At 34.2% G+C, this 26,640-nt stretch overlaps 2 protein-coding genes across 3 annotated transcripts; both read left to right on the forward strand.

Moving 5' to 3' along the window:
• Positions 1–965: 965 nt before the first annotated feature.
• mus201 (rad2 superfamily protein mus201) lies at positions 966–7,811 on the forward strand. The gene has a single exon (XM_089230938.1). The coding sequence runs from the start codon at positions 1,054–1,056 to the stop codon at positions 3,859–3,861; it is 2,808 nt and encodes a 935-aa protein (XP_089087064.1). The 5' UTR covers positions 966–1,053; the 3' UTR covers positions 3,862–7,811.
• Positions 7,812–9,392: 1,581 nt separating this feature from the next.
• LOC149089912 (uncharacterized) lies at positions 9,393–24,128 on the forward strand. 2 transcript variants are annotated; one of them, XM_089230951.1, is made up of 11 exons: positions 9,403–9,469; positions 9,566–9,690; positions 12,596–12,875; positions 13,088–13,213; positions 13,397–13,489; positions 14,183–14,278; positions 15,338–15,433; positions 18,421–18,516; positions 18,615–18,789; positions 21,398–21,514; positions 23,928–24,128. In XM_089230951.1, the coding sequence occupies exons 2-11, from the start codon at positions 9,610–9,612 to the stop codon at positions 23,989–23,991; spliced, it is 1,224 nt and encodes a 407-aa protein (XP_089087077.1). In that variant the 5' UTR covers positions 9,403–9,469; positions 9,566–9,609; the 3' UTR covers positions 23,992–24,128. The 2 variants fall into 2 exon arrangements, with proteins under 2 accessions (XP_089087086.1, XP_089087077.1); XM_089230960.1 differs by having other exon boundaries at positions 9,393–9,690.
• The last annotated feature ends 2,512 nt before the right edge of the window (positions 24,129–26,640 follow it).

Here is a 26,640-nt window from a genome sequence, read left to right on the forward strand (position 1 = left end):
ATGAAACCTTTGGTCTTTCCACCGTATATGCTCTTGAATCGAGAGTTGAATCAAGAGTCTTGATTCAACACCACACTAGAAATATTTATATATTTATATATTATTATATATATTTAGTGTGGTGTTGCTTGATTCCATTTTTTTCAAACTGAGGACTTGATCGAAATACACGAAATTGGAATGAGGGAAAATACATAGATTGGCAATCATAGCAAAAAAGATTGCTAAAGATAAGAAAAGTTGCCAATTATCTCTAAAATAGTACGAAAAATGAAGCGAATCAAAATTGTACTGTTACACTGTGCGGAATGCGAGAATGTAACACCGAGTCCTGCCCTCAGGGCTATTACAGTGGCTTACAAAAGGCCTCTGTACACTGTCGCAATGCGAGTGCGGAATGCAAGGATTTTCACGCCGAGTCCTGCCCTCAGGGCTATTACAGCGGCTTACGAAAGGCCTGGCAGCTAAATGTCAATGGGCCAAGAAATAAATTTCCTGACCCAAGGGCCATGGTCAAAGTTGGGTCGAATCCGCTAATGAAGTTTAAATTTTCGTAATTTTTTGCAGTGTTGCACAATAGTGCAATGCGAGTGGATCACCCATCGAGCTTATATTACTCAAAATTATAAATGTATATAGTAATATAAGCTCGATGAGATCACCCTCTGAGCTATAAGTAAACTTTCCTTATATAGCTCAGTGGGATCACCATCCACTTTGTATGTTGTTTCATAGATGGCAGAACAAGTTCGAATACTTTAGGCTACTTTCACTGAGCTATAAGTAAACCTTAGCGTTTACTTATAATGAAATAGATCAGTGGCTATAAGTAAAGTTTACTAGCCACTGAGATATAAGGAAAGTTTGCTTCTAGCTCAGTGCTTATAGCTCAGTGGCAGTGTCTTTTGCACTTCTGCAGGTGGCAATACCACCAAGTGATGAAAAGTCCCAATCGCCACGAGTGACCTGAAACTTTTTGACTTGTAGAATAGATGTAAACAAACATCTCTCAGATTTCACTTGTTTTTGTCTATTTTGAATGCCTTTATAGCTATGGGTGTTTTAGGATTATGGCAGTTATTAGGTCCCGTAGGCCGACCCGTCACTTTGGAGTCATTGGAAAACAAGATTCTAGCCGTTGATATAAGTATATGGCTTAATCAAGCCATCAAAGGATATCGAGATGCTCAAGGTGGATCCGTCGCTAACGCCCATCTATTGAGTTTATTTAGCCGACTTTGTAAGTTGTTATATTATAAGATTCGCCCCATCATAGTATTCGATGGGGCGGTCCCGGAACTCAAGAGACAAACTGTCATCAACCGGCGCAAAACTCGGTCCGCGATGAAATCCATATCCAGAGACGCGGCGTTGAAGATGATGGCCAGCTATCTAGCCAGTAAGCAAGTGAACACGAACTCTAGAAGCCCCGTGAAAAAGGCCGTGCTGACGAAAATCGCGGCGAGAGACGATATATTTGTGTTGCCTCCACTGGAGAAAAGCTTGAAAAGTGACGAAGGGAACGGTATCGGCGGTCGGTTCGAATTACGTTACGATCACTTGACAAAAGAGGACATCAAATACCTCGACGAAATGGACATCGAGTCCAATGACTTCCAGGAGCTGCCAGCGCACGTTAAACAAGAGTTATTGGCTACTCTCCAAGAGATAAGGAGACATAGGAACTGGGATTACTACGAACGACTGCCCAAAGAATCGGACGAGTTCTCGTCCTATCAAATGCAGAGCCTATTGAAGCGTAGGCAAGTTAAAAACAAGATCGAGGAAGTGAATAAAGATGCTAACAAAACATTTTGCACTGACATCATTAGCATGTATACGGATGACCATATAGTTGGTGAGCCGACAAAAATCATGTCTGAGGAAAACTCCCATTATGTATATTTGAAGAGAAAATTAACTGATTCCGAGACCAGTAAGAAATCTGTTATTAAGAATAAAAATTACGAGGAAGAGAGAAATTCTACTCACGAAGAAAGTGCTGGAAAAAAGGATGAAGTTAATGAGATATTGTCTAACAGTGTTGGAAAATTTGAGGACATCGATGAAACTCAAAATGATTCTGAAGTATCGAAGATAAATGAGAAAAAAGAAAAGGTGAGAACCAGTAATGTTTCTATTGATGAATCAAAACCTTCAGCTGAAAGTCAGCTTCCACGTTTGTCTCAGACTCAGAAAATTAACAGTGAGGAAGTTATGGTCCCCGCTAGCAGTGGAACAACAACACATTTATCATTAGATGTAAAAGGTGATATTAAGGATAAGGATGTTGTTGTTACATCTTGTAGTCCAAAAAAACTTAAAATTGGAAACGTATCTGCTGATATGCACAGTGACATTTGTGACTCAAATTATTATCCATCAAAAGAAAAAATAATGAAATCTACTGAATGTAAAATTAACGATTATTCTGATAGGGACATTGAGGTCTACCAGAAACCTGTGATGGAGGAAAGTCATGATGAACGTGAAGAAATATCAACACCTCTTTCTCCAGTCATGCCTGGAACATCAAGAAGCAATGATAGTGATCAGTCGATGAGCTTTCTTGAAGTTTCCGCGAATCAATCGGCATCTGATAACGAGATGTCCGATTCCGATTCTGAAGTGGATCAGAGCAAAGAGCATGACTTCATCAGCGAAATTCTTAATAATTCAAAAGATGATGAGACAAAGAACCTCAATACAAATGTTAGTCTGAATTCACAGCATTCTCGTAAAGGTTTTAAGATTTTCAGCAGAACAGTACATGACGGTGCACAAAAATCAACTGAAAGCATTTCTTTAGAAGATGAGATTTCTGCAGTGAATGCTCAAATTTTGAAAGAGATGGAGGCTGAATCTTCAGTCCTTATGACCGAACAAGCTAAGAAGGAACGTCAAGCAAGTACAGTTCAAGAGCACATGTATGAAGAATGCCAAGAACTTCTAAGGCATTTTGGTGTCCCATATGTCATCAGTGCTATGGAAGCTGAAGCGCAGTGTGCTTTCTTCGATGCAAATGGTGTCACAGATGGGACCGTGACAGATGACAGTGATGTATGGCTTTTCGGCGGCACAAAAGTGTACAAAAACTTTTTTAACCATGATAGGTTTGTTGAGTTTTATAAAGACAGAGAAATACAATCTCATTTCAATTTGAATAGAAATAAGCTCATCGCTTTTGCTATGTTGACTGGTAGTGATTATACCGAAGGAATAGAAGGTGTCGGACCAGTAACAGCTACAGAGATCATCAGTGAATTCCGAGGAGAAGGTTTTGATATTTTGGAGAAATTTAAAACCTGGTGGACGCTTGTTAATAAGCAGGCAAGTCCTCCAAAAAACAAAGTCCGGTCAAAGTTACAGAAACTTCCGATTCCAAATGGCTTTCCAAATAAAGTCGTTTTTGATGCATATTTAAATCCAGTTGTGGATGATTCCTTAGAAACATTTTCTTGGGGTCTACCAGATCTAGATGCTTTGAGGGACTATACAAAGTCTAAGTTTGGATGGAATAAGGTTAAAGTCGATGCGGTTCTACTGCCGGTTATAAAACGTCTGAGTGAGAGGACTAGACAAACACATCTGGACAGCTTTTTTACGATTTCCCTTAGAAAAGAAGAAAACCTTTTTCCAAGCAAGAGAATGATGTCGGCATTGCAAAAAATGAACTCGGCAGATTGTGACAGTGAAAAATGTGATGACCCTAAGAAGACAAAAAACAAAAAGACCAAGACAAATGCCGGCAAGAACAAGGCTGTAAGCAAGGGGAAAGGCAAGGCTGTCTCTGGCCAGCCTAAAAAAGTGAATGTGAGGAAGGTTTTGAATTTGAGTGAAGGAAGTTCGGATGAAAACTAACATTTCTGTGATTTATTATTTAACCATATTACATGTTTAATTATATGTTAGGCTTTGATTCAAATTTGCTTTGCATTTAGTTTAATATCAATTACACCATTTTAATTGATTTGTTTCACACTATTTCATCGATTACTTTCTATAACATGTTTTAAGTGGAATGATCTTTGTGGTGGCTTGCTATATTGGACAGAAAACATTTGGGACTTATCGTATCTGTAGTTATAATGGGACAGTTGCTATGATACATGGTTGTCATAACTGAAGTCTCCCAGATTTCTACACCAATCTCCAAGACTCCCGAAAAGTTCATATGATTCCAAAATCTTAACCGTTATTGTAAAAAAAATTGTTTCAAAAGAATTTACTAGGAAAAAATACTATTTTTTTTTCCATTTGTAATCCCTGAAATACCATCACAAGCATGATGTAAGTTGTTGCCATTTCATCAAATCACAAAAAAAAAAAATTGGGGGTAAAGACACAATTAGCCAATCAGCCAGTATCAATTCAGCCTTTTAACATCCGAAATTGCAAGATTACCTGTAATTGATTTGGCCATATGTCCCATAAAGTCTACGTCTATTGTGGGCCTGATGAGAATTTTTTTGAGTCGTTATGATAGGTAATTTAACCTCATTTTTGGTGAATTTGATGCTATTTGATGATGGTCTGCAGTATGTCACATTCTTGCAAAGGGAAAAAATCCTTACAATTGTACCAAAGTTAATGAAAAATCCCTTTTATATTTATTTTTGCATAGAATTGGATCCTCGCAAAAAGCTCCTTAATTTTCATTCTCCAAAGTTGGCAACCATGGGTTGTTATATTGAGCATCAACAGTATAATATTGATTTATTAAAGATATATATATATATATATAATTCATGAAATATGTGTATATTCAAAGAAGGAAGCAAAGATAAAGTCCAATTCCAAGGAAAAAGTCATGATTTTCTAATGTGTTTTGATACACTGTTTGTCGTCTCTAGACAATAATTTTGATTACTATTAATCAGAACTTAAAAAATACCAGGTCACTGGTGACCTGGAAAAATCTGTTTTGGCACCTAGATTTTTCTGTGTGTAATAGTTGAAGTGGAGTCATAAAGATGAGACAAAATTTTCTGATTTCGTTTTGGCATCCTCCAACATGAGAACAAGTAATCAAATACTGGAAATATAGAAATTGTTGAGGAAAAAAAATCTGCAATATGATCTGAAGACAGAACCCATAAGGTGTTGAAACATGTTAAGAATTCATGACTTTCTCTTTATTTTCCTTTATCATCAGTTCCTTATTTGCATCAGGTAAAATATTATCATTCCTCCATGTGTATATTCATTTTCACAGCCATACTATAGTTTTTAAATTTGAAATTATTTATTGAACAATTTGATGAGCTAAACAGAATCACGAAACATTCTTGTATTCCTTAATCATGTGTGCAAGAAAAATAAGCAGCTTGAAAAACCAAAGAATTACTGGCAGAACATGGTGTTCAAATGTAAAAACCGTGGTGATATATTTCATCAGTTTTTCACCATGCAAAAAAAAAAATCTTGTATTATCATAAAATTAAAAAAAAGAAAATTACTCGCGAATATGCAAAAAAAATAAATAAACTTCAGGGGCCAATGAAATATTGAAAACCCTATGAAACAAATGTCAAATTGAATGTTATACAGGATGCCCTGCAAGTTCTATAATGTGGCTTATATCTCACTAATCATTCCTCGAAGTATGGTACCAATTTAAAAATGCTTAAAATGTGTTCAGGAATCACTCTGTACAGTTTCGAGACTGAAAATACTATGTCACAAAATTGAAAATCTAAATTTTTATATGGTACTCCCTGTCCTCTAATTTCCAATAAGAAAGTGGTGGCCCATGTCTTCTGAACCTAAAATAAATCCCATTTTTGTAACTGCAATGTTCAATAAAATATTTGAGCTCAAAAATCAGAGAAAAGTTGTAGAACAGCATAAAATAACAGACAGTGTTCCCCCATTTATGCTGTCCTTTCCCAAATTTTCTCAGATTTCTGAATTTGAATATCTAAGTGAATATTGCACTTGTTCAGGTGGAATTTTTTGTTGGACTCAGAAGAAAGAGAGCAGCAACTTTCTAATTGGAAGTTAGAGTAGAGGAGGACTGTATGAAAGTTTAGATTTTTTTTATTTTGTGACAAATGTTCACTCTTGAACCTGGTATAGGATTATTTCTGAACCCATTTTGAGTATTTTTTGAATTAGAACCATACCGCTACGACAAATGATTAATGAGATAAAGACAGCATCAGAACTTACAGGACTCCCTGCATAGGAAATGGCTTGTAAATGAGATACATCTATTCCACAGTTAATGATAGCCCAAGGCTTTGAAAAGAGTGTTTCTGATAATTGAAATCTGCTGATTGAAAACACTCCCTAGCCATAAATATCTGAATTTTTTTTGTTCCCCAACCTTCATTGAAATGTAGCAAAAGTTTCGTACTTTTTTGATGGGTAGTTAAGGCTGCAGAAAAAACTTTATTTTAGTAAAAACAATTTCTTTAGTTTATTTTTCCATATTAAACTCAGTGTTTCAATGTATTAGCTGAGTACAAAATGTTTTTATGGGAAGGACTTTGGTTATTTTTGAATGGATTTAGTTATTTTAATATGGCAATATCTGATCTAACCAATTTTTGAAGAGAGAAAAATTGGTTAATTCAAGAAAAAAGACAAAAATTTCTCAACTGTATGTTTCTGCTGAATTCTATTTTTGTGGTTAGATTAATTATAAGGTTGATAATTTTATTTACAGCAGAGATTATACCAAGAAATAAGGTCAATCCAAAAATAGAATAATAGTTTTTTTTGGTGTAGCATAGAGTATCATAAAATATTTCAAGTGTGCTTTGAGATAGATGTTGATAAGTGCTGATATTAACCCTTAACTGGCGTTGTGGGTTCAAATCCCATGAATTTTTCATCTCCACCCTTTGAGAAAGAAATGCATCTGAACCATCTTATTTTCAGCTCCTTTCAAGGTAGTTGTTTACATGTGTTTCACAAATTTATGATGTTTTTCGACTTTTTTTCCCTCATTGATCAAAGTTTCCATGGGGTCAAAATGACCCCCACCACGGTACCTGCGAGTCTTTTTTTGTCTGACGGGTGGAGTGTTCATATCAAAATAGTGTATTGGAAGAGCACCAGTTTTCTCGATAATGGTTTCAAATTAATGGGTGAAATATCGGGTGATCATGAGGATTCTGTTGTTAGTGAATTGCATGCAAGATCTGTGTGATCAATATGTCATAGTATTGTGTTACCGACTTAGAATGAGACTAATTTTAATGCTTGTGAAAATATAGCAAATATTTTAATTCATAAATTTTATTTTCTGAGTATATTTTAATCATACCTGTTCATTTTTTAAATCATGAAAATTGCATTCAAAAAGTTTTAAGTGATGTATCCGTCCAATTTTTTTGAATGTGTCTTAATGAGACCATTTTTGAAAAAATAATTAAAGAAATTTGAAAAATTATTTAGTGATTTGATTGTTAGATGAATAGAGTCATTTAAAAAACCCATTGCTTTTACGAAAATTTCTTTTGTTGATATTTAAAATGCATTAATATTTGCTGATTTCAAAATGACCCCAAGACGCCAGTTACACACAGAATTTCCACACCAGTTAACAAAGAAACTTACTATGATTCTGTGTTATGCATGAAAATATCTCTCTTACCAAAATGTTGTTAAAATGATGGAATTTTTTTTTCTAACTTGTTAGGCAGTGGTTTTGCTGCATTGTTTATTGTTAGCTATAATAACCGCAATATAAATATATTGCACAGCCTCTGTACAGTTTTTGATAATCAACATTCATTTTCATAAAAATATTGATGTGAAATTGTATTGATAATTTCTGAATGCAATAAACATTTTTAACCATATATTTTCTGGTTGTGCATTTTTTTAAAATTAATAAGTAAAGAGACCACCTTCTACCATTCAGAAAACTGGCCCCTTTTAGAAAAAGAAGTGAACGACAGCAGAACAAGAACCTTGGCTAATAAAGAAAATCTTTAACGATATCAAGAATAACATCTCCCAGATCAAAAGCAAATTTGCTTAGATGACAGTTTTCCTCTGGAGATATCCAACTACCTAATCTTGTTCTGCAGCTTTGATTTGTCAAACCAACTCTGGTCTGCAGGATGACTTGCCACCAAGTCTTTTATTAGAGTCAATTGAATCCTCTTACAAAATTAATTCATTAGAATTTCCGCAGAGGAATGTGAATGAGGTGCATATGCTGGTTTAGTAGTAGCTGAAACAAGTCTATAGTTTTAATATATACACAATGAAACTTCTCAATAAGAGACCCTTGGGTCATGGAACCAGACTTTTTACACAGACAACAGAAGTGTCTCCCCTATTCAGAGTTAAATGAGTTTCTATTCAAAGAGAAACAGATCAGGACATCTGTTCCTTAACCTCCATGTACAGGGTTATGGCAATAAATCTGGATGATGTGCAGTTGAACTAGCAAAGAAAAATCTCAAAAACTGGCATTTTTTATACATGGAAATGGGGGGGGGGGATGAGAATAGGTTTTACTTCTTTCTTCCTCTCTCAGCTATCCTTCCATACAAATAAATACTGAGGTAGAAGAAGAAAAAATTAATTTTTTTTCACAGGATTACCAACGAGAGTCTGAAGGAAGAAGCTCTATTTCTTCCATTTACTCAGGAACAAGATATCTAGTCCCTGATTGTTAAGGAGTTAAATAGAAGTATCCCCTTATTTAGAGTGTGCCTTAAACAGAGGGTTGTCTATGTATGTGCAACTTTTTTTTTTTCAGTCTTTTTTGAGCACAAAACTAATTTTCTGCTTGGCATCAATTCCAGTCTTTGACATTTGTTTCACATATTTCACTGCAATTCACTTGATGGATAACCATTTTTCAAGTCTTCCCCCCCCCCTCCCCCCACTGACATTACATTTCTCTTCTATTTTGCTACTGAAACTTGTCAGGTTACAGCTGTAAGAAGGGCATATAAACAGCCACCTTAGTCTGGGCTATGCATAATCATAATCATAATATCAGTTGATCAAGGCTATACTTCAATACGTAGGAGGCTCTACCGGATGGTGGCTCTTCAGAGAGATTTTATTTTATATTTTTTTTAAGGAAAATAAAGTTAAAAAATTTCATGCATTGTTTGAAATAGCTTTACTTTTTTTTTCTCCTTCTTAAATTAATTTTTGTATAGAGTCCAAAATAATGTTATTTATTCAGATCAGTGTAGTTAATTTACTTCATTTTCTGCTTCCACAAATTAATTACTTTAAGAAGTATTATATCAAGTATTTTTGAAGGGATTCATTTAAAGTCGTCTTCTCATCTGTTTACATTTATCTTTTCTTTTTTCCCCCCTTGTGAGGAAAACTATCTTGTTTATATTATGGCCTTGATTCTCATTTTGATAACACTGCTTTTGGCCTCAGTCAAGGGAGCACGAAGAAAGATCAATGCCTTTCATGAATATGACACAATCACCCCAAGGTCTCTCTCATGCATCAATTTTTTTTCCCTCATCAGTATTGGGTAATATGAATGCATAAAAATAATGAGTGAATATTAATTATTTGATCTTTGAAAATGGCTAAATTGAAATAGACTAATAATATTCTTGTTCCAAAGAATGTAGAGATTGAACATAAATATTTGAGATGAATGTTTGAAACATGAAAATACATCTGTTTATCATGGCATTAAGCTTCATTGATTTTGCTGGCTGCTTTGACTTCGAAGGAAGTGGTGATGAGGTGAGTCAGAAAAATATTTTAATCTGAATAATCATATTTGTGGATTCATTTAAAAACTTGAGGTGTGTATCACTTTATTTATCTGTTATAGCAAAACCTCCTGTAACCAGAACAACCGAAATAAAGTTTTTATGTGAGTAAATTATCAGATATACATGTGGACAGATGGAATATGCAAGGTCAATGACCACAGAAATAGCACAAATAATTTGTGTGAGCTAATTCTGTTTAAGTAAAACAAATATCTACTATTGATTAATACGTTTTTGCAGTGGGTGTCAACTGAAAAATCTATGTTTTGCTCTTTATTAGCTTCAAAGACGCCCATTATCCATTTTTACAGCTCTACAGAGATATTTAACCATAGCCTAACAAGTTTGTTGAGCTCCCTTTATTTTAGATATGGGAGATTCTCTAGTGTGCGAGTTAAATTGTGCAGACGTTTTAAATATTAACTCGTTCAAAAATGACAGTTTGTTTGTATGTATTAAAATTTTGATTGGTAAAATTATATTAGCCTTTCAAATTTATAATTATTTCAGCACCTTTGTTAGGAAAACTGAGCTGAACATTTCGTTCAAGATCAACAAACAGTTTATTTTTCCGTATTTTATTCTTCTATAACACAGTGTGATTCAGAAAAAATCATATTTAAAAATTATACGGAACATTCTCGCAAAATTGGACAAAAATTACAAACTAAATGTAGACCTAAAAATCAAATTCTTATGTTACTTCTTTACCTGCTGATAAATAAAATACAGTTAGCAACAAAGAGTTTGTTCAAAATTTAATTTAAGTTTAGCAATGTTAAGAGCTGCATTTTACCTATTCCAGCACTAATTTGATATTTATACTTGACACTTGCAACATGTTCCATCTATTTTGGTTGCTCATTTTCATTTTGGACAAGCACTGATACTCTGAATAATTATTTTTGTCAATCACATTTTTATTCCATTTTTTATTTGTGTTTCTCACTCCTCTTTTTGTCAATTTTATGGGGAAGCACAGATTTATAATTTGTTTTTGTTTTGTGAGAGAATGAGTTGAATTCTTAAAGCCAAGTCTTTAGATAAAACATTACTGCAGCTTGATTTTCCAACCAAGAAATCTGGATTCTTTAGGTTTCTGACTCCCTCATATTATGATCAACCCTTCCTCTGATTACCTAATGCTAGGAGGAAGACATTTTTATACGTTTTGAAATACTGATAAAGAACTATACATGTTGAGAACATGTATTTTTCAGAAATATTAGAAGTCTCACTGGAAGGACATTTAATAAAAACATTCATCTTTTTTTTCCGAGAATAAATCTAACTTGTGGATTAATTTACGATTCCAATTGATTTGAAAGAAAATTCATGTGATAGCTATATTTTCCCTTTTTCAACAAAAAATTTGATTGGTTCAAGTCCTACAACCACAGTAGCCACCTGTTTTTTCCAAATGTCACAAATGTAAAAGAAAATTTGGGGAAAATTTTCATTTAATTATAAAAAATATTGGTAAAAAATATTTTAAGATAAGTTTTTCATCATTTGAAATGTGATACTTAGTCAGCAGATAGCTTTCTGTGTTTTTTCATTTTCATGATGTCAGCCGGAGCAGACTTTTTGGTGCATCATGAGAAAACAAATGTGTTACAAAGCATTGAAATAGTATAACCTACAAGCACCGAAGTGTAGAGATAAGTTAAAATGACTGAAATTCTGTCTTTACATGCAATATGGTATACTTACTGTCATTTATAATGCAATGGTTTTCCAATTGAAGCTGTATCTAAACATGCAAAACATTGCTTTGGGTATCAAGTCCTGCAAGCTCTGCTTTGATTGAAAATACTCTATAAACCTCTGGATTTTTACAACCTGAGCTAAGACATTTTTAGGTGAAAATAAATGAGTTTAATTAGTTTATTAACAGATGCTGCAAGAGAATTTTTATATGGAATAACATTTTGGACAGATCAGAAAATTTAAAATATCAAAATAGTTTTTATTTTCCCAGTAATTATAATTCAAAATATAAAGCACTTTAATCTGTATAAAAATAAGTGTTTTGGTATTTTATACATGTAGCAGGTTAAAAAAACTATTCTACAACACTGACAATAAGTTTTTGACTGTTTTAATACTGAGTTGGTTTCTTTAATTTGGCAGTGCTGGCTTACATATATAATGCTTCAAGTAAAACTCCTGTAACTTATTCTTAGTGCAAAAGTAAGAATGAAAACTTAACCCAGATTCTCTATCACACAAATTTTGAATATAAACAGGTATATTTCATTTAGAAAATCCAACAAAGTTACTGAAGGGCCGTTCAAGTATTACGTCATCATCGATGGGGAGGAGGGGGTTTCCGATTCGCTGACTTTTGATGACAAGGGGGAAGGGGGTTTGGATAATGCTTACGTCATCAACCACCCCTTATGAAAATATGAGTTAGGATTCAGAGGGGCACAGCTGATGATGAAATTTGCTTACGTAAGACTTGAACGGCCCCTGAGTAGTTTACATAAATAAACCACAAAATTATGTTTTATATGTTCTAAACTCTTTTTATGTTGAAAAATTAGAAGTTTGAAATTGTAATTCATATAATTTTTAATTGTTGTAATAAATTAATGTTCAAAAATAAAACACTGTAATATGCAAAAAAGTAAGTTTTTCATCATGTTATATACCCATTGTGTTCAAAGCATTATCCAAAAGCATTGATTTAGGTTTTTGACGGTTTAATCCAGTTTTTGACGATTGTCATGTCAAAACCCCAACTTTTGTTACGCCCATATCTGCCTCTCTTTGGTACAGTATTATTTCTATTATTCATTTTCGATAATTGTTAAAAATCATTGTTCGAATAGAATACACAAAGATTAAACCTGAATCTGTATTTGCAGAGCTCATTCAATTTAACTGCAGAAGAACTCATACCCTTCGTAACTGAGCCTCCATCCAGACTTATCATACCCAAAAGAAGAATTGGTAAGAACAAACCAAAGAAGAAGAAAGATAAATCAAAATCTGCTGGAAAAAGTGGCCGATCCCCACATCACAAGAAATTGATGGACCCTTGCAAATTTGCTTTCTGTAGCCAACTGTGCTATGTCAAAGGGAACCAAACACAATGTGGATGTCACAGAGGCTTCATGCTTGATACAGATTCAAAAACATGCATTGGTTGGTAATTTTTGGTTTTTTATATATATCCAAAATTCGAAGTTATATGTATTTGTACTACCACATATTTGAGTATAATTATTAAATTATCATTTATTTAGGTTCATATTTTCTACCGATATAAATTATAATTGCTACTAATAATTATAACTCTTATAATTAATAACAGGTATATAATTACCGATAAATAATATCTCTGTTATTTCTGTCAGATATAAATGAATGCTCTGAATTGAAAGACCAATGCAATCACATGTGTGTCAATACACCAGGAAGTTTTCATTGTGCATGCCATCAGCATTACAGGCTCCAAGAGGGAAGTAATAGAACATGTGAAGGTAATCAAAGCATAAGTATGGCGTACGTCTATTTTGTATGATTAATTTTACTAATCATCTCTGCGATCCTAAATTTTTTTTTATCTGAACAGATGATTGAAAAAAAAAAAACAATTGTGAAATTTTTGCACATTCAATTTGTTTGTATATTCCTCATTGACAAAGTACAATTTTTTTTAACAGCAGTTTGTGACCCACCTTGTTTGAATAATGGCGAGTGCGTTGGGCCAAATAAGTGCCAATGTCCAGATGGATATTCAGAGCCAGGATGTACTCGTAAGCATATATTTTATTCACCAGTATATAGAAGGATAGAAAATATTTTAAGCATACAGTTAATTTCAGTCAAAATCTATAGCTCTGGCATGGGTTTACTAACATTAACAATTTCCCTGGACAGATTACACAGATCTCTTGGGGAAAAAGTAAGGGATTGTGTTATTAATTAAACAATACACATTTTGGGGCTCAATACTGTGTCTGTCTGTTTCATTATATTTTGTTAAGATGAGTATGTTTATCAAGAAAGACGTTTACTAGCAAATGTATCTTTACAAATAATTTTCATATCAAGACTCAGTGTTTCCCCTCCAAGAACAGTCTCTGCCGAACAAGATTCCCAATTTACCAAAAACTAACATTTATATTAATTCATACCTATACACCATCATGTTCACACACATTTTAATTAAAATACTTGAGCGATTCAGTGCAACTGGTCAACTGAACTTTTGGGACATGACCAATGCTTAGTAAAGTCACAAGAAAACTCATCAATGAAGGCTGACACTCAAAAAACCAACAACTGAAGCCAGAAATCTGAAGGAACCTGATTATTGATGGCTGTATTTTTACACATCAACTTGCATAAACAACTGCAAAATTTGTTAAAAAATGTTAAGGTATCAACTGAAAATTCAGCAGAATATTTATTTATGCACAAATATATAGAGTATATTTTTCTTTCAGCATTATGCGACCCACCATGTGCGAATGGAGGAATATGTAAACGTTGGAATATGTGCAAGTGCATGCCTAATTTTTATGGCCCCACCTGTCTCAACGGTAAGTCTGTACTAGTTTGAAATTCCAATCAGCATTTTTCAACATCACGGCGCACGTGTGCTTTAAGATATAATATTATAACTACAATATAATTCTTTAGCCTATCTAAGGGCCTATTTGAAATATTACTAGTAATTTCAACACAGTGCATACTGTGAACTAAAATAAGGGAAAAGTGGACAAAAAATTATTCAGATTTTTCTTAATAGCCCTGGATATGATAATCAATCAAAAACTTTTTATCCCTGCAGAGACATGAAATAAAGAATTAGAAAAATACCTGCAATAAGCTGAGTTTATTTTACTTTTTCCCCAATTCGGTACAAAGTTGAATACAGATAAATATTCCACATCACTTTACTATCAGTGATGCTTCCCAATGCAGCTACACATGTTTAAAAAAAGTGTTTTGAAGAGATTTTTTTTTCCCCCCCACAATATACTGTATTCCTAATGGGGGATCTTGCAGAACTGAAACTTATAATTCATGCATTTATTTTTTCTAACTTCATTACAGACCACATCACCTAATGTGATCATATCTAGACTCTGGGTTTCTGATAACAATATAATCCTGAATGATAACTAAGTGCAGTGACCATACATTCATCAGACTGCATTATCAAACTTATGGACCATTAATTGGCCAATTAATATCACAATTGACTTTGGTTTCAAGTCAATGATATTTTATTTTTAAATAATAACTGATTTACATCCCAGTGACTTAAGTCACTCCACATTTACATCATCTCATCCTAAAAATACCTTTTGTTTCAATTAGACGCACTCTGAGCAAATCTTGAAGGCTTTTGATGCCACATTCTTAGAATGGAAAGAGTTGCTTAAAAGAAAGTTCCATGAGAGTCGCATCAAAAAGATGAATAAAAAAAACCTGCATATATATCTTTCTTCATCTCTCCTCCTAATGAGGAAGAAATGGGGCATTATCAGGGAAAAATATACCTCCACTAAAGTTGTTAGTCTTGGAGCAAATTGCTGGCATTAAGTTGGGGTACTATTGTATGTCTTTAATATATTTTCTTATATATTTTGCAGCTATTTGCACACCACAATGTCTTAATGGTGGTAGTTGTATTGCTCCGAATGTTTGCCACTGCAGGAATGGTTATCACGGAAGAAGATGTGAAAAAGGTACATATATATTCATCTCTGAGTTATCTCTTTTAGAGATGCTAAAATATTAATCCTATTCTATCAGTTTGTACAACAGGGTTTCTCAGTTTTAAAACAAGTTTTGAGCATTTTTTTCTAAATGTGATCATATAAAAAAAGGCCTCAGATAGAGATTCTGTAATTTTTTTTTAAAGATATACAAGAGAACTTGGTTAATTTAAATTTTAAGAATTCCCTTGAGTTTCATATCCTATTTAATGTAAAAATTAGCTGTTTTAATTTGATCTTTTCCCTTAATGTTTTGGATAATTCTAAGTTTGATTCAGTTGTGTCACTAGTAAAATGTCTTTTTTTTTCAGATTTCCTGGCTAACTTATAGTCCTTTATTCTTTCTTTATTTCATCATTCTGATTTTTTTCAGAAACTAACATGTAGCCTATGTTAAAACATCAGTGGCTTGACGTAAGAAGCAGTAATTTCATAACCAGTTTCACAGACTGGATTTTGTCTATCCTAGGGCAGGTGAAGTTTCACAGAATCTTCATTGACCTCATTAGAACCTGCCAATGGCAGATACAAATGCTACTACTCAGGGAGATACAAAAGCTTGTGTGTATGGGTGGTAATCAACTTCTCCACAAATGAAATGTTTAAAATCTGGATTGCTGAAATCCAAGTTTAATGTTGGGTAATATGTGTTGGAGATTCATGTCTCTAACATTATTGTTCATTTATTTTTGAATGTAAATGTAGTTGACACCATTTTTCAACACATCCAAACGAGGTTCTTACACTTGTTCAACTGTAAAAAAAAAAAGAATTGTGGTGGACTTTACAGATGCAGACATCAGTGCAGAAGTAGGGAATAAAGTCGTGTGTGTGTGTATATGTTAAATCTATATTCCAAAACTTGCAGAAGCTATGGACATATTAGATAAAATAAGGCTATTCAAGCTTAAAAATAAATTGCATCTTTCATTCATTGCATCAACTTGCAGATTTTATACAATGTTTAAGATCATCCAGAAGGAAAAAAATTAAAATTATGTATTTGCTAATGAAATACACTGCTAGCCACCCAAATTGCAACACCAAGAAAGACAAGAGATATCGCAACAATATTTATTTTGTAGATAACATGTTGACCAAGCATCAAATGATTAAATTTATAGACTTCTGTGAAGTGTGGTTCCTGCCAAAATCAGTAGCCAGAGTAGCCGCCATTGTTGGAGATCACCACTGCCACACGCCTCGGCATTGATTCAAAGAAACTTTGAATGTGTTCTTGGGGTACAGCAGACCAAGCAGCTTCCACACGTTGCCAGAGTTGATCTGGTGTGGCAGCTGGGGGATGTAATCTGGGTCAATCGTTGAGCAACCATGGACCACATGTTTTCTATCGGCGAAAGATCCGGAGAGCAGAGCGAGCTGGCCAGGGAAGCAATTCAATCTGGCGATTGACAAAGAACCTTCGGACAATGCGTGCCACGTGTGGTCGCGCATTATCCTGTTGAAATATGGCTGTGGGCAAGCCCTGAAGGTAAGGAAGGACAACTGGCTCCAACACCTCAGAGATGTAGCGCTGGCTTTTTAAAGTACCAGCAATGCGCACTAGAGGAGTGCGAGAGTGATATCCAATACCGCCCCATACCATAATACCCGGTGCAGGACCAGTGTGGCGGTGCATAACGCAGCTGTTCAGCATCCTCTCTCCACGGTGTCTCCAGACTCGAATCCGACCATCGTGGTATTGCAGACAGAAGCGTGACTCGTCAGTAAAGACAATTTCATTCCATTGTGCTGTCCACATCCTTCTTCCATCGCACCATTGGCGGCGGAGACGTCTGTGGTTCTGCGTCAAGGGTAGGCGAAGCAATGGACGTCTTGCGGACAGACCACTCTGCTGTAAACGGCGTCGAATGGTACGCCCAGACACTGGATGATGCGGTACAGACTGAATGTGCTGTGCTATGGTTCGTGATGTGGCTGAGTGATCCGTCACTGCCATACGCACAATACGCCTGTCATCACGTGAAGTGGTGCACTGAGGTGGATGCGATCGAACACGTCGGTCCATCGTACCCTCCTGCATCCAACGATCACATATCCGCATTACAGTTGTTTGGTTTCGTCCAACACGACTACCGATTTCCCTGAAAGATAATCTACAATCTCGGTAGGCCACTATCCTTCCTCTGTCGAACTCGGATACTTGATCAAAAGATGATCGCTGTTTTCTACGAGGCATAATTGATCGTTTTTTTGAAAAAAACACAATTGCCATACTTCTAATCGTCGAAATCTCCAAGACTTAAATAGCGCTTTGAAGTGGCGCCACAGGCGCACGTGATGTGCGTCTGCGCTGAAATTCTAATCATTTGCATATCTCACCTCCGCTAATGCATGTTGTAAATTTCATATTATTTGCATGCTTCCCTCAGGGTGTTGCATTTACGGTGGCCAGCAGTGTATATAGTTTTCAATATTTTTTACTTTCTATACAAAACACTAGTTGTAATAACGAGAAAACTGACATGGTAATGTGGTAGTATTCAACACATTTTTTATAATTATTGAGAGTTTTTGATTTTTTGTGAACTTATTTAATTATCCTATAATTAGGAATTGGATAATTAAAACTTTTTTGCTGTCCCCTTGAGCTTTGAATCAACCAAGTTCGACTGTATATAACTGAGAATGCAAATACAAGGTCACAACAGGCAAAATGCTCAATGACGAGGTGGCTGAGAAAAAGATGCTCATAACAAATAAGGATGTCATATATTTCTAAAATACAGCCACCCAAATGCAATCACAAAAACTAGAAACAATATATATACATGGTAAAATATAGTACAATGCCCATAAAAAATATTTATGGTTGTCTTATTCTAAGTATGGATCCCATTATTTTATGAAGCAAAATCGTTATATACTGTTCAGTAATGAATATTGTAAATAGTCAAAATTATATATTTTGCACGAACTGACTCCTTACTTTTCAGTGAAATGTAATCCGCCATGCCAGAATGATGGCCAGTGTGTGGAAGGAAATGTTTGTCTCTGTCCTCCCGAGTATACAGGATCAAGATGTCACATAGGTACTTGGTATTTATGAAATTATAATAAAATATAAGTTGATAATTTTTCAACATAATTTCTCAAATATCTAATAATTTTCTTCACACATGTCCTAAAGCATTGAAAATGTCTCACAACTCTTCAACGGAAGGGAAATGTAATCCCCATTGCAAAGCAGACAGAGCTCTACATGGAAATTATTTTAAATCAGAAGGAAGTGATACGCAAATGGATCAGTCAGATTGTTCAGACAAGATGACTCACAACTCCGACGGCCCCATCTGCCAAAGGAAGTATGCATCACACATCTTGGAATTTTATTAAAAAATGAAATCATGAAAATATTTCGAAATCATAATACATGAGCTTTATCTAGTTCTATATTAATATGTAAAATAATGCGAAACGTATAGTCCAGGAGATTTTCATTTTTTTCATTTTTCATTTGCATATTAACAAGGCTGAACTAGTTGGGGGGGGGGCAGCCCAGAGCGACAAACTTTAGGGGGGGGGAGAACAAACAGTTATGAAATGATCTAGTTTCACAATGAAGGGTCAGCAAAATTATGTCTGTGCCTCTACTCCCAACAAAAAATCTTGTTACAACCCACCATAATGAATATAATTGTGTAACTTATTTGTGGCAAAGAGAAGGAAGAAGAAACAGAAATTTCATCTATAGCATATCTGGGCCCACATGAACATAAATACTGAAATCTGAAAAATAAATATTGAAAAAAAAATCTCCATTCTAAGTGCTGCATCTGCGTATCCTCTGCACCTTTTTAGGATTAAATTTAACTTGTGTTATCACTATTTTTTCTTATTCTAAAAAAAAATTACGAAAGGCTAATGTTTGGAATCAATCCTGAGCAGTTGTGTGTGAAATGTTGTTTATTTAGTTGATATTTGAAAGATATGATTTTCATATTAAATTTTTTTAAGACTGTTTTCGGAAATGAAAATTGAGGTAGGTATACTCTGTATCAGTGTTTGCAAAGCAAATCTGCAAAATTATGTTTTAAAAAATAAGTGATACCCCACAGTATTTGCTAAGAAATATGGTGTTTTGCAATGTAATACAGTGGAACTTGGTTAATTCAAAATCGGTTAATTCCACTTTTGGATAATTCAAACTTTTACAAATTCCCCTTGAGTTTTCTACTTAATTTAATGTTAAAATTTCTTGTTTAATTCCAATTTTTTTGAATAATCCAAAGTTGGAGGGGGAAAAAATCATGGTTTTTGCATGAGGAAATTTACGATGGAAAAATTCTACAAGAAGCTAAACTTTGCTTTTCTTGATCAAGTTGGAAAACAATAAATTTTTGAACATGAATAAAAGTTTGAAAAAATTCTCTTTTTCCTCTACTCTTCTTTTTGATAGTTTAATGCCCATTTTAACATTGTTCAGCTGGAGTGCTTAGAGACAGTGTACCACTTAAGATCCAATTATTTTTTCCAACCTATAAATCAAGGTGTAACATTCAAAATCTGAATCTTTTGTCACCGTTACGAATATGGAAAATATTGGAAAGTTCAGATTGTAATATGTTAATGAAAGTATATTTCCTTGATAGCATAAGAATGACAAGCAAAATTTGGAAAACAGTTTCATAATGGATGATCACGAACTGAAGTACAAAAGCCTGGATAACCAAGAGGAGATGGTCAGAAAGAAAATTCACATTCCTCTGCGGGGAATCGAACCACCAACCTCTGGCTGTCCGGGTGAGTGCTCTACTGTTGAGCTACAGAGGACAGATATTTTCTTTTCTTAGAGCATGTGTATGAATGCTGAACAAGACTGCGCATGGACAGCTAAAAGCTAACGTTATAAGAGCTATTAGCTGAGCTAGGAGGCTGCCGATGCACAGTCCCGTTCAACATTCATTCATATGCTCCAAGGCAGAGGTTCTCAAACGGTGCTCCGCGGAGCTCTTGGGGCCTCTTTGTGCAACCTACAGGGGCTCCGTGGCTGCTCGAGAAAAATAAAAAAACAGTAAAATTAAGAAAGAGAAAATTATAAATATTTTTAAAAAGTAAAAATAAATCAGTAACTATGATGAGTAATCAAAAAATTAGCCTACTGGGTTCCGCCATAGAATTTTTTAATTAAAAATGGGCTCGGTGAGTCAAAAAAGGTTGAGAACCGCTTGCTCTAAGGGAAAAAAAAAATATTTCTCCTCTGTAGCTCAATAAGCAGAGCACTCGCCTGGAGAGTGAGAGGTTGGTGGTTTGATTCCCCACAGAGGAATGTGAATTTTCTTTTCGAACTTCATCTGCATCTCCACTTGGTTATAAAGGATTTTGTACTCTGTATAAACAGCAGAGATTCCAGAAAGTGGAATAATTTAGCGGCTAAGATCAATGATATTATAATTATTAAAATTTGGGAAAATTTTTTATAAATGATGATAAAATTTTAATAATTGATGATTATTACCTTATGTGAATGTTGATGATTAAGTTGCGATTTGTTGCCATTTTGTGGATTAAGGATAGATTAACTGGGTAATTAAATTAAATTTTGGATAATTAGAACTTTTTCCCAGTGACTTTATACTTCGAATTAACCAAGTTTGACTGTATAAGAGGAGGAAGGGAGGGAGAACTTTCAAACTTGAACTGAAATCAAATCTATTCATTTGGTTAAATGCACACAAAAATATGTAGTAAATTAACTCCAAGTAAATGAATAAAATATAACATAGATCTGTAATTATGAACTTTGCAGGATTTCAATCATGAAGGTAAAGTGATATGTATTGAGTTACATCTTCATAAAATAAGAGTTATTCAAAAATGAACTGAAACTTACATCGACTTTTCAATGATGCACCTGTCTTCCATGCAGGCAGACTTTCACTTGATATGTAACAATTTTCAATTCACTTCCAGGAAATGCTCGTTGCTCTCATCGCAAATAAGAACTACAAAATTAGTACGAATGCATGTGCCAGAGAATTATGTGTCCCGTTGTGGCACTGCCAGTAACAGAAGATGTTTACGCACAAGGTTGGTCACAAAGTTCTTGTCTTTTCTTTTTTAAAATTTATGTGCAGAAAATTTGGAAAACCTTGAAAAATATGATTAAGTCACGTTTAAGATTTTTGCATCAGATTAAATTAATATTTGTAAAAGTAATAAAAATAAAATTTTTTATGTATACTTTTTATCATGTTAAGAAAGAAAAGTGGTGATTATTCATTTGCTAACCTTATGTGTAACCTTAGAGATGAGGCTTTAGTTCTATGGCTATTACAAAGTTAATCATTTCTCGCTTAAAGAATGAATTTAAAAAAATGTGTTTCAATTTTTTTTTTCTCGCAGATTGGACGAAACAATAATTGAAAAAGGTTTTTTTGTTTTTCCCTTTCTCCAACGTGATCCAACAATAGCGTGTAGATCCCCTGCTCAGATGATCAAGGTGTCTCTCTCACAGCTGTAAACATTGGAGAATGAAAATCAGGGAGAGAAAATGTGGATCCAAATTCCATACAAAAACTGCACACAGGAAAACATAAAAGGGATTTCTGAGAAAAAAAAAGTTGGGCAGTGGTTCAAACCTTTTTTCCATGGCTCCCTTGCCCCTGTCAATGTTCATCCGCGACTCAGAGTACTTTAATAAAAAAATACTTTTTAGCATTGAACAGGCACACAAGCTGTATAAACAGCTTGCTTCTGACATAGATTGACGACACCCCTAGGAGTTCCAGTGCACACTTTGAAGAAACACTGAAATAGGGATTAACCCCCCCCCCTCCCTCCTGAAAAAAACCTGATATCAGCAATTGGCATAAAATCACCAGCCATCACCTAACACAGGAGGTTTGATGATTTTTCATTACTACACTCAAGTCAAAAAAACATTGCCATCGTACAGTAGCCTAAAAGCAGGGGGGAGACAGATCTATAATGAGACGCATATACATAGTCACACAATACATATCTCATTTCATTGATTTTACTACCAAGATGGTGACAGTTTACTTTAAATATATGACGTTATTTGAGGAAACACAAGCAACAGACTTTTTCCTGGTAAATTGTTTAGGAATAATTTTTTTTAAGTATAGTTTCCAATTACTGTGAAAATTCAGGAGATTTTGAAATTTTTTTTTGGGAATTTTGAAGACCGAATTGAAATTTTGGAGATGACCTTGAAAATTCAGTAGACTTGGCAGCTATGGGTTCTAAAGTACTGACAAACAAAAACTAGAAAATCTTAGAACATAGCTTGGTTTATTTTTCTTCTTATTCGAATCTGCTGAGAAATTGTCTTTTCATAGAAATTTTGCTTCCAGTATTTAATGAGATGTACACATTAAATAATAATTCTTTACATTAATTGTCTATAAAGATGTGGGGGGGGGGGGAATTATCTGTACTATGAAAATGTTTGAATCATAAAAACACAGTAATGAGTGTACTGTATTCAGCGAAGGAAATATTTAAAATTGTGATCGTATTTCTACACCCACAGTTCTGTTCAAAAATGTTTCTGAGGTTTGGCCGAAACAAGTTTTTGCACGCACGGTTTGCCATATTGTAACTAGGAGGTTACTTTAAAACCCAGGTTTTAAAGCAGGGGTCTTTAACCTTTTAGACACTGTGGAGCAAAAAAATTTCCATGAAACCTGAAGGCCAACAAGTCATATTGCAGTATTCAGATCCACACGGCGACATCTTAACTGGTGAACCTAATAAGACCAATGGCTCCTATTAAAACAGGGAGTCATATTTAAGAATTTTATTTAGTCCGAAACTATTTTTTCATTGCATATGAATTTTCATTCATCCTGAATTTTTTAAAATTAAATAAGAGTTTTCATCAAAAAATTCTGAAATTATTTTTCTATAAAATATGAATATTTCAGAATTAATATTTTTTCAGAATTAATTGTTATTAATTCTGAAAAAACTTCAAGTACTCTGAAAATATTTTTTTCAATAGTTTTGGAAATATTTTTCGAAGAATGAATTTTCAGGAATCTGGAAATATTTTTGCCACTAAATCTGAAATTATTTCTCATTGATTCTGGAATTATATTTTCCAATTATTCCAAAATCATTTCTCATTAATTCCGAAATTATTTCTCTCATGTTTTCTGAAAGTGAATTTGAAATTATTTCTTTCACCAATTCTGGAACATATTTCTTGATATTGAGGTTTTTTCCCCAGCATTTATTCAAATTCTGTAACTATGTAAGCCCTCGGCAGGCCACTGCAAAAAACTTCAAGGGCCACACGTGGCCTGCGAACCATATGTTGAAGACCCGTTTTAGACCATTTTTTTTTCCAGTTTCCACTGAATTGCGAAGTTGAATGAAAACTGTGTTAGTTCCTTTGTATAAAAATATACTTTGAGAAGTTTTTTTAAAAAGTAAAAAGAGGCTAATGTACATTGATAATTGTTTTTGAATATAGGTTAGTGCAGAAAATTGTACCAAGAACAGTTTATCAACGAGCTTATAGAATAAGGTGTGTCTAGTTTTGTTTTTTTCTCACATTTCATCTATTAGAGTCATGTGATTAACAGTTACCTATGTTGAATACTGTATGCGAATCATTGATATAGTTTCACTTATTCATTTTTATTTTACAAATAAAGAAAAAATTGATAATTGGTTTTCTATTGGTCACATTCATGATTATTTTTTGCATTAATTCAATTATATTCAATGAAATTAATTATGATTAATAAAGTATAGTACTGTCGTACCTTCACCTACAAATGCCTCTTCTAGCAAGGACCTAAAGCAAGTTAAAAGTTGTGAACTAATATCCAACTAATAAACATTCAAGGAAAGGTTCATCTAATGTGAAAAACTTTGGTACCTTGCGGAGATATCGCTCCTTTGAGGAAGGGGGGGGGCAATAAAATTTACCTGAGAGGCAGTAAAAAAGTTAGATACAACATAGGATCATATGAGTTGGCTCAGGGAGGGAATTAAAGGAATTCATTTTTTTCTGAAAAAGGGGTTGATGAGGAAATTGAGGATGAAAGACTTAGTATCAAACATCTTAAACCAGTTGCTCAGGAGCACCATGGTGTTCCCTGAAGGTCCCCTGTGTATACCAAAGTGTAAATATACTGCTTAGTTCAAAATTAAATTAAAATTCGCTGACCACATCATATGACGCCATGGGTTGAGCATGTATGATGCAAAGTAATTTTCGAAATTTTTGATAAACTGTAAGTACATTAAGACCACTACACGTCTCGATATAGTGTCCACCAAGCACGTGAGAGTGGGTCAACACAATTTCTATGTATTTCTGGGGGTATTTGAAAAATGAAAAGCTGTAAAATTGCTTTAAAAGTAAATGAAATAGATTTGACCAGTATTGTGTTTAAAGTATAATAAAATTTTTTTTCTCAAACTTTGAGGTATTCTTAGAAATTAAGTCTTTGTAGAATTCAGCTGGATTTTGGCAGCGAAACAAGTCTATTTGGTTTTTGACAGCATAGAGAACAATTTTTCACGTCAAGAAATTTGATGGTGACATGATGTGATTTCTGACCAGTACAGGAGAAGCAATAAATCCTTCCAATCTACCTCTTGGAATTTGTTTTGGTTGAGGCAGTCAGGCTTCAAAAAAATTTTTTTTTCTAATCCAGAAGCGTGTCACACACTTAATACCATTTTACAAACGTGGTATTTTCAAATTTTTATCCCAGGGTCCCCACTTTTTGGCTACATTATGCCAGACAATTAGTTTTTTTCTTCTTTGTTTTAGATAAAATGCTTGCACATCTATAATCACTATTCAGCGACAGAGCTTTCAGGTTTAGCTCCTCCTTCAAGAAACAATAGAATCATCCGACACGATGTAGCAAAGTCTCACCTCCTGCTTGGAGAACTACGTTTGACACGTAGGCCTGCACATGCATACTTATCATGTATACAGCACATTTTGGAGGTAACATTGTCAATAAGTAACCCATCGACTAAAGATAATGGGGACTATCATCCAATAATAGAGTATCCTATGGGTACAACAAAAAATGTATTCTCTAAATCAGAGGTGGCCAACCCTTTTCCTAGCTGTAACACACTTAGAATCATTTTCACTACGAGTGCCATTCTCTGAATTTCACCACACACCATACATCCTGTATTATGGGACACAATCGTTCCTTCTTAACATAGTTGACTGCCCTCATATTTGTGCAAATATTCGTTTGATAGCCCACAAGACTATCACTCATAAGAAAAATATTGTTTAAAAACTGAAGAGAATTTCTCTCATTTTTGAAAAAAGCTTTCGTGTGCAACTCCTGATGCTATGGTGTGTCACAGGTTGACCATCCCTGCTTTAAATGACATATTTGAATACTGAGGCACACAATGAAACTTTCAATTATCTAAAACAGTAAATAAAATCTGTAAAACAGTAAAAGTAAATCAAATTGAGCATTTGATTGACAGGAAATTAATTAAAAACTCATGGCATAGCTGCCAACATTGGAGAAAGGGAATTGGGAAAATTTTGCATGGATTTAAATTTCGTACAAAAATAGATATAAAAGGGATTTTTGAAAAATAAAATGCATTTTTCATTAAAAAAAATATAGGATTTTTCCAAATGTTAGGGATTTTTCTAAAAATGTAACATGGTACAAGCATCTCCAATAAGTGTCAACCAGTACATTAAATTACCTGTCACTACTTCTCTCAAATTGAATCATGCTAACAAAAAACCACAATCGGACATGGAATGGGATATAGACTTAATGGGACATATGGCCAAAGCAGATACAAATCATCTGCCCCCTATTTCAGATGTCGAAAGGCTGAATTGACGTTGGCTGTTTGACGAATTTTGTTTTTTTCCACGAAAATGAAGTATTCCGTTTTTTGTTATTTAATGCAACAAAGACAATTTACACTACACTTATGACCTCATTTCGGGGAATAATACAAAAGCAACAGTCTTTTTTGCCAGGTAAATTGTTTAAGAATAATTTTTTCCCCAATAGTAAGGATTTTTTATAATCATTATCAAAATACAGGACATACGAATTTTTCGGGAATCTGGGAGATGGAGTAGAAATTTGAAGACTTAGCAGCTATGTCACGGTCACACAAAATTTAAATAAACCAAGTTCAACTGTATTTGAAGAAATTCATACAAG

The sequence above is a fragment of the Pholcus phalangioides genome, unplaced genomic scaffold (assembly GCF_987345545.1).
Source record: "Pholcus phalangioides strain wild (caught in Gottingen) unplaced genomic scaffold, Ppha-v1.0 ptg000001l_1, whole genome shotgun sequence".
Classification (NCBI taxonomy): Eukaryota; Metazoa; Arthropoda; class Arachnida; order Araneae; family Pholcidae; genus Pholcus; species Pholcus phalangioides.

Coding starts and splice junctions, on each gene's coding strand:
- mus201 (XM_089230938.1), top strand. CDS start 1,054: ATGGGTGTTTTAGGATTATGGCAGTTATTAGGTCCCGTAGGCCGACCC.
- LOC149089912 (XM_089230960.1), top strand. CDS start 9,610: ATGAAAATACATCTGTTTATCATGGCATTAAGCTTCATTGATTTTGCT. Junction 13,214..13,396: donor AAGTAATAGAACATGTGAAG/GTAATCAAAGCA, acceptor TTTTTTTAACAG/CAGTTTGTGACCCACCTTGT. Junction 18,790..21,397: donor GGCCCCATCTGCCAAAGGAA/GTATGCATCACA, acceptor ATTCACTTCCAG/GAAATGCTCGTTGCTCTCAT.